Source organism: Myotis davidii, unplaced genomic scaffold (assembly GCF_000327345.1).
Source record: "Myotis davidii unplaced genomic scaffold, ASM32734v1 scaffold214, whole genome shotgun sequence".
In the NCBI taxonomy this organism is placed as follows: Eukaryota; Metazoa; Chordata; class Mammalia; order Chiroptera; family Vespertilionidae; genus Myotis; species Myotis davidii.
In genome coordinates this window covers 1,501,947-1,510,788 of record NW_006285782.1, presented here as the reverse complement: position 1 = coordinate 1,510,788, position 8,842 = coordinate 1,501,947, and the positions used below count along the sequence as shown (strand labels likewise).

Sequence of the window (8,842 nt, the reverse complement as noted above, 5' to 3'; positions counted from 1 at the left end):
GAGCAAGTGACAAAGACATCAACATCAGGTTCAAGCCCAGGGGAATGGGTGCTGTAGAAGAAAGGACACAAGACCCCGAGAAAAAAGACCCAGGTTCTAGAGTGAATGTGCTGGGTCCTCAAGGGTGGTCACTAGAGGTTAAACCTGGTGCTGCCACTTCCCAACTGCGACCTTGACCACATTTACTTATCTGCTCTGTGCCTCAGTCTCTTCCTCTGTAAAATGGGGATAATAATAGAACCCACTGAACAGGGCTTTAATGAGCCCATGTAAAATGCTTAGGTGGCCGAACCGGTTTGGCTCAGTGGATAGAGCGGCGGCCTGCGGACTCAGGAGTCCCGGGTTCGATTCTGGTCAAGGGCATGTACCTTGGTTGCGAGCACGTCCCCACTGGGGGGCGTGCAGGAGGCGGCTGGTCGATGTTTCTCTCTCATCGACGTTTCTAACTCTCTATCCTTCTCCCTTCTTCTCTGTAGAAAATCAATAAAATATATTTAAAAAAATGCTTAGGTGAGTGCTCAGTATGGTGATCACCATTATCATCGTCCTGTCAAGTCATTAAACATTGACCTTTCACTTCTGAATTATGTGAAATTCATGTAAACCTCACCTTTCTAGTTCCTAGGAGAGTGTGAAGACAAGTGAGACAACTTATGTGCAAAGTTATATAAATCTGTGGTACCACATTTGTCAAATTGTACAAGAGATGATTTTATGGTTGTGCCCACCTCAACAGAGTAGATTATTTTAGATGGTTTTATCAAACCTGAAATGAGGTAGGTACTGCACCATAGTGGTGAAATCACATATATTCACAACCTGTCTCAATACCCCTCTGTGCCTTCATTCCTTGCCTAAAATAGTGTCCCCTGCTTCTCTCTCAGGCAAAAACTCCAGATCTCTGATTAAGTCGCACATCCTCTGTGAACAACTTTGAGAGATTTAGGTTATCTTTTGTAATTTTCAAATTGTGAGATCTGTTTCACTGGACGTTCTCAAGAAGAGAATTTATGTCCACCTGTCAGAGGATGTTGCAGAAGGATTCTGTGTGTTATAGACTATATGTTTGTGTCTCCCCAAAATTCATAGGTTGAAATCCTAACCCCCAGTGTGACAACATTAACAGGTGATTAGGTCTTGCGGGTGAAGCTTTCATGAGCGGGATTAGTGCCTTAAAAAAAAGACCCCAGAGAGCTCCCTGGCTCCTTCCACCATGCAAGGACACAGCGAGATAATGGCCATCTATGACCAGAAGCTTCCCCTCACCAGGCACAGAACCTGCAGGCCTTGTTCTTGGACTTCTCAGCCTCCAGAATTGAGAGAAATAATTTCTGTAGCCTTTAAGCCATGCAGTCTACGTTTTATTGGCAGGAGGTGAGAAAAAATAATCTCCAACTCAATCCAATCCTAAGAATTCATTCTGCCTTCACTGGTAATCTCCTCTAACTAATAATAACAATGACAAAAATGATTATAACTGCCACTTCCTCAGGGCCTATGATGTACCAGGCACTGTGAATACAATGACCTATTTCAGGGGTTCTCAAACTATGGCCCATGGGCCACATGCAAATACAAATATTGTATTTGTTCCCGTTTTTTTTTTTTTTACTTCAAAATAAGATATGTGCAGCGTGCATAGGAATTTGTTCATAGTTTTTTTTAAAACTATAGTCCAGCCCTCCAACGGTCTGAGGGACAGTGAACTGGCCCCCTGTTTAAAAAGTTTGAGGACCCCTGACCTATTTAGTCATCACAACGATCCTGAAAGTAGGTGTTTCACAGATAAGGAAGAGAAGGCTCAGAGTCGTCCAGTAACTCTCCCAAGGTCCCAGCTTGCAAGCAGCTATCAGGATACGAGCCCAGGTATCTTTGGTTCTAACGCTCTTTCATCCCCATTACTTCCCAACCAGAGATCATTGGCGCATGGACAGCTGGACTTGGAAGAGATTTTGGAACCATTTATCCAAACTTTCCACACAGTTTAGGGAATGTTTACATAGGACCCAAGTCAGAAAGAAACGAAGTCTTTCTGCATCTTTTGGATGATGGGAGATCAATGTTCCCTAAGATCAGTGAGAAGAGTTCCAGGCTGATGTGCAGAAGCTGGGTCCGACCACGTATTAGTCAAGTAACTTCACACAAGCCACTCAAACCATTTTCACTGTAATTAGCTAATCATTAATATTAATAATAGGAAAGGAGCAAAGGGGAAGCCAGGCATTATAAGCATGGTCATCTGGGCAGCTTCACCAGGAAGCTGCAACTTCATGCTCCACAGTGAACCAGTGGTCTATTCCCTGCAAATCACTGGGGGACAAAGGAGAAGGAGGATGCACGTGCAGTAAAGTCGGGGTGACGTAGGGAAGGTGCTTGCCTGGCAGTCTAACCTGGAAACAAAGATAACTGGCTGGAGGGCTGGAGCCACTTTAAGTGCGAAATTTTAGGTTAAAACCCTGAGACAAAGGGATTCTCTCTTTCTTGTTTCTCTTGCTTTGCTCCTGCTTCTTGCACTCACCCATGTTCCCTCCATATTTATGTGGCCCTAGAAGCCACATGCATGGCCCACAAACATGCGAACCGCACATGCAATGGACTGCAGCTGGGAACACAAGCTGAGCTAGCCTGATGCTGGCCTGGACTGTGAAACGGAACGGAAACTCTGGACACTGGCCTTAATCCTCGCTCTGCTGAGGACGAAACGGGACTCTTTCCTTGGCGGATGGAGGGAGATGGGACCTTGGAAACTCAGGGGTTTAATTCCACAGAAATAAAACTTTCCACGATACCTCATCCTCCCATGGGGCCTCTGGAAATTCTTATTCCAGCTGCACCCCAAGAAGCCCACTTCCTTTGGCAACCAGTGGGGACACAGAGAGCACCCCACTGATAACAAAACTATTGGATTTCCATTTCTTTGCTCATAAAATGAGAATAATGATGTACCTCAGGATGAAAGAAAAATGGGCACCTTATAAAAAATAGCAATGTAAGTTGTAGGTGGTTAAGCACTTTTTCAGTTTTCAAAATAGCCTTTTGGTAACTTTATGTGTTGTTTTCAATTCTGTCTTAAAATATGGGACAAATTCATGGGCTCATAATTACTGGGTTCCTGCTACATGCCTGGCACTGTGCTTGTGTCCTGGGTATACAGCGATGAACAGAGCACATACTGTCCCCTGACTGTGAACATCTAGACTCTTTCACTAAAAAAGCCCAAAACCTATTTTTAAAAACTTCTCTATAAAAATTCTTCAAATGTCCAAAAAAACAACCATCATGTGACTCTTGATTCTTGTAACTAATCTGCAGACCCTTTTTCATCCTTCTCTGCTCTCTACAGTTCTTTATGGAGGGACAGTATAGGGTAATGGAGTAAGACAAGTGGGGCCTTGGGAAAATTACAAAACAAACAGAAAAACATGTCTCTGTGCCTCACTTTACTCATCTGTAAAATGGGGACAAGACTACCTGTTGTGGTGAGAATTGGATAAATTAATGTGTATAAAGCTTTTGGGACCATGCTTAGCACACAGTTTATTATCCTTAAAATGTATTCGTAGAGTCCATGTTCAAAAGAGGAGCAGCATTTCATTTCACCAGGGAAGAAATTGTCCCCTGGGCCAGAAGGGTCACCAGAGGTAGGCATTCAGGGGCTTGGGTGAGTCGGGGTGCCGGTGGCTGGGCGGGCTGCGCTCTCCTTACCTCCTCTCTGACTTTCCGCTCTGCTTCCTCCTGCTTCCTCCTCTGCTCTTCCTCCTCCAGGACCTTCCTTCGCTCCTCCCTCTTTTTCTTCAGCTCCTCCAGCTCCAGGGCTGCCTCTTGCTGCTTCTGTTTGAGCTTCTCAAACTCTTCGCTCTCAGTTTCCCCACGACGGCGGCGCAGCTCCTCCAGGCGCTTGCCAGCCTCCACTTGGGGAGCCCCTTCCGCCTCCTTGGCCTCGCTGGCCCTCCCTCCAGAGCGGCTGGTGGGGGGAGAGAAAGGGATGCAAAGGGGTTTGACACATGTCCGCCTGCAGCCTTTCCTGGAGGGAGGGGATGTGGGCCTGCAGGCTTGGCCTCCCACACAGAAATCTCCACTACCCGTCACTGGGCAGGAGATCCTCACACCCACCCACGGGGCAGGCTGGGGCCCAGCTGGCATCTCCAGGTCTGAATCTGAGTCCCTGCTCTGCCACTTACCCTGGTTTTCTCAGCTATACAGTGGGGGCAAGTGGGATTGTAAAGTGGTGCAACACTAAAACATTAAAAACAGAACTCCCACATGACCCCACAATTAAGGAAAACACTGATTCCAAATGATATCAGCACCCCCATGTTCACTGCAGCATTATTTACAACAGCCGAGATATGAAAACAACCTAAGTGTTCACTGATGGATGAATGGGTAAAAAACGTGGTACATATTTACAGTGGAATATTATTTAGCCATAAAAAATCTTATTTAAATACTAATGAACAAGTAGTGAGGGCATTCTTAACTAGATCTGAATATAGGTAGCTCGTGTCCAACACTTTTGTCTGAGTAACAGATGAATTACCACTGTCTAGCACCATTTATTCCATGTGGAGAATGGCACAGTGTTTCTAGCTATGGAGCAAGAGGAAGAATAAAACAGAAAATAGTTCAAGATGACACAATTACTAATATTGAACTTATGTGTACATCACATGCTTTTAAAACACTGAGGTTCTGAATATACTGTGCCCTTTAGAATGACGCTTTTCAAGCTGCAGGTCAGGAAATCAATTCAGTGGACTGTAATCAGCATTTACAAAAAATGAACTAGGAAACATCAGAGTGCATTGCAGAGAGCAAAGGAAATGACCGTTTCTTGACATGCTGGTTCCAGTTATGCATGTAGACATCACTGGCTGGGTCATGATGTAAAATTTATTTCTTACTAAGAGCTGAGGTTAAAACACTTCAAAATCGTATTCTAGCCCTGGCTGGTGTGGCTCAGTTGGTTGGGCATCGTCCTATGTATGGAAAGGTCTCTGGTTTGGTACCTGGTCAGGGCACATGCCAGTTGCTGACTCAGTCCCTAGTGGGTTAGTGCAGGAGGCAGCCAATCGATGTTTCACTCTTACATCGATGTTTCTCCCACTCTTCCCTCTCCCTTCCTCTCTCTCTCAAATTCAATAATAAAAAAAATCTTATTCTAGGCACTTGATGGTTAAAAAAAAGTGAACTCTTTTATTTTGGACTCAATCAAAGTTAGACGGCCCCTTAAAACTTGATGTTGCTCTTTCAGGTCTTCTAGATTTATAGGCTTGTGACTTCAGAGAGGAAATCTGCTTCTCAGTTAATCTAAGGTCTTTCCATCTTCGGAGACATTTGCTCTGTTGTGTTCATTATGCTAGTGCTCAATTGGACGAGCGTAACACATGCCTTGTATAAACTTCTCTAGATTCCACTAGATGTCGCTCAGTCTTCATTTTGGACATGCAGAATGCCACCATTAGGGACTGGTTAAATAAATCACCACACTTCATCCAGTGGAACAGGCTAACATCCTTCGCTGTAGACTTATGTTTGTCGGTATAGAAGGCTAGCTAAGGTGCATTGCTATGCTAATGCAAGAATCAATTTAAAATGTAGATTTATAATTACACCCACATATACACGTTGCCTATAGATGAGTGTCTATTTTGAATGTATATACATAAAAAATATCCTCAAAAATGTTACTAATGTTATCTTTGGGTGGTGGCTACTTATTTTTGTACTTCTATTTTCTGAATGTTTTATAATGAGTACAATTTTTCTGATAATCATAAAAAACTTTAATTCCCAAATAAAAAATAAAAAGAAAGGAAAACAAACGCTTGTTCTGTACTCTCTATAAAACCTTGGTATACTCTAGCTCTATAAACTTGTTCCTTGCTTTGAGATTTTTATGTTATGTCTTAGAGAAAATGATCTAGTTATAAGAAAACAGAAATATCAAAGGGGATAGTAATTAAATCAAACACAGGAATTATGCTCAAAACAGGAACAAAAGTTTTGCCATATTACCTCTGCTCACATGTGCTGGCATGCCCTTAGCATTAGGGTGTCATGAGTAATATGAACATTTTTTCTAGAAGGCTCTCTCTGCTATCCTTGGCTTCATTGGGTTTTAAGTCAAGAACATCAGACCTTTCACCAATAAAAACACAGCTGTGTCCTGGCTGGTGTGGCTCAGTGGTAGAGCCTCGGACTGCACACTGAAAGGGTTGTAAGTTTGATTCCCGGTCAAGGGCATGTATCTGGGTTGCAGGTTTGCTCCCCAGCCTGCCGGAGGCAACCGTATAGATGTTTTTCTCTCTCTTCCCCCCACTTCCCTTCCACTCTTCCTAAAAATCAATGGAAAAAATATCCTCGGGTGAGGATTAACAAAAATAAATAAATAGCCCTAACCGGTTTGGCTCAGTGGATAGAGCATCGGCCTGCAGACTGAAGGGTCCCGGGTTTGATTCCAGTCAAGGGCATGTACCTTGGCTGCAGGTGCATCCCCAGTGGGGGGTGTGCAGGAGGCAGCTGATGGATGTTTCTCTCTCATCGATGTTTCTAACTCTCTATCCCTCTCCCTTCCTCTCTGTAAAAAATCAATAAAATATATTTTAAAAAATACATTTTCTAAAAACACACAACTTGTTTTCAGTTAGGCTGGTAGACATTCTGCCAATCTAAATAGAGGCTCTTCCTCCCCAGCTCCTCACTTCGTGGAGCAAAACCAGGCATTTCCGCTTCTATCATCACCGATTTCTATTGAAACTAAAACTAACACATGTTGGCAGCTAAACAAAAACTTTATGTTTCTGTCATTTTTGTCTGCCCAAAGATGAAAATCAGAGTCGCATTTTAGAGTCCTCAGTGTGCAACCTGTTGGCATCCCTGCTGACTTTTCTCTTGGTGGAATTACCCAACTCCCTGGATTTCCACACAATGGACATGTTAATTATTAATTTGAATTTGGCTAAAGCTGGTTGGCAAGCTTGCTAATTGTTAACCAAACTTTATACTGACAGATGTTTTTTAAAGCATTATTTCTCTTAACAAAAAATGTATTCATTCCCACAAAACAGGTTTTAAACTATCAAACAACAAAACACTAACACTGTTAGGTAATGTTCACTGAACAAGTCCCATGAACTTGATGCTGTTCTAGGGCTTAAAAACATTAACCTGCTGACACTTAGCAAGCTCAGGGCTCGGCTTACCTGCCCGAATCAACTTGCTTTCTAGATTTTCCATAAATTCCTGATAAACTCTTAAGTTTTCATATCTACTTTCTTTTTTTAAAAATATATTTTATTGATTTTTTTACAGAGAGGAAGGGAGAGGGATAGAGAGTTAGAAACATCAATGAGAGAGAAACACCGATCAGCTGCCTCCCGCACACCCCCTACTGGGGATATGCCCGCAACCAAGGTACATGCCCCTGACTGGAATCGAACCTGGGACCCTTGAGTCTGCAGGGTGATGCTCTATCCACTGAGCCAAACCAGTTTGGGCTCATATCTACTTTCTTGTCAATTTAGGCTTTCTATTGGTTAAATATGATGCGCTTTCTGCTCAAAGTTTTGAATAGAAAAATTGTTTGGGTCAATTATGTTGACCCATCTCAGCTTCTTAGAGGGGCTGGACACATCCCTCCCCAGTAGCTGTGCTTGCTTCTGTATGTGACAAAGGCTTCATTGTGAGGCCCGTGTCTGACTTCTACACAATACCTGCTTGGGACTTTCTTATTTGAAGTGTTCAGAAACACAGGGTCTACAGGCAAGGCTGCGTGGAAATCCACATTATACGGACCCAGACTCTTCCAGAACATGGGGCACAGCAGGAATGGGGCCCGGAGAATTGCCCTTAGTGGGCATCTGCAACTTGAGTCCTTCTACAAAATTGGTTGGGAACTCTAAATTTTCATTTACTTGTCCTAAAATCAGTTGCCCAGATTTTCAACATAATGGGATGAGGAGAAGCTGAAGCTATGCAAGAGGGGTTCTAACTGGAGTATTAGTCGGATGCCTTCTTCCCTCTCAGAGGTTCCCAACACAAACTAACACCAAGTGCTTTCCAAGTCCTGTGGCAAAGAGAAATTATTGACTCAGTTTAACCGAATGTTTCCCAAATATTTGGCCACAGAACAATCCTAGTTTCATGCAGTATTTATCCACAACCTTTAGAAAATACAATTATGAAAATGGTATTGAGAAGGTCTCTTATGAAGTTGCCTGGACCATATAGAGAATGAATCAAAGATATGAATTCCAGGCATACTGTTTTCTACCACACTGATCTTCCATGAGCATATCAGATCAGGGACAAAAGCTTGGATGCCAAGCCTAACCTACGTTGCTCAATTATGGGAAAGGTGGATTACACTTTGCCTGAGCAATAACCGTGGTCTTCTGTTAGTGACTGATAGCCCGGCCTGCTGACTGAGTATCCCTGAGACAATGGTCAATGACCTCACAACAAAAGCAAGTTGCCTGTTCAGCACTTTCTGTCCAGAAGCACAGGATAGGAGGCTGATTTGTTTTTCACATGTGAACACAGTCGCTGTGAGCCACTACGTCTTACCTGAAGGTATTCTCGGTGTGTTTAAGCTTGTGGGTCATGAATTCTCCATTCTGCGACTTCACTTCTGTAAACCCCTTCTTTCCATCCAGGAAGCTCTTCACTTCTTCTCTGGGCTCTTTGTCCTTTTTGATCTTCTCATCTTTGATCTAACCAACGGTACACATCAGGAAGAAACACAACAATAAAAACCGTATTAGGTTTTGGTTGGTATCACCAAATGAGACCCCAGATTGCTAGGAAGCCAGAAACCTCAGAAGTAAAAACAACCACCCTC

General features: G+C 43.3%; 1 protein-coding gene across 1 annotated transcript in view; it reads right to left on the bottom strand.

Moving 5' to 3' along the window:
* Positions 1-8,842, bottom strand: part of CALD1 (caldesmon 1) — a 228,418-nt gene that overhangs the window by 17,965 nt on the left and 201,611 nt on the right. The window contains exon 10 of the mRNA XM_015559401.1: positions 3,706-3,964. Coding sequence (XP_015414887.1) covers positions 3,706-3,964 — 259 coding nt within the window. The remainder of the gene's footprint in view (positions 1-3,705; positions 3,965-8,842) is intronic.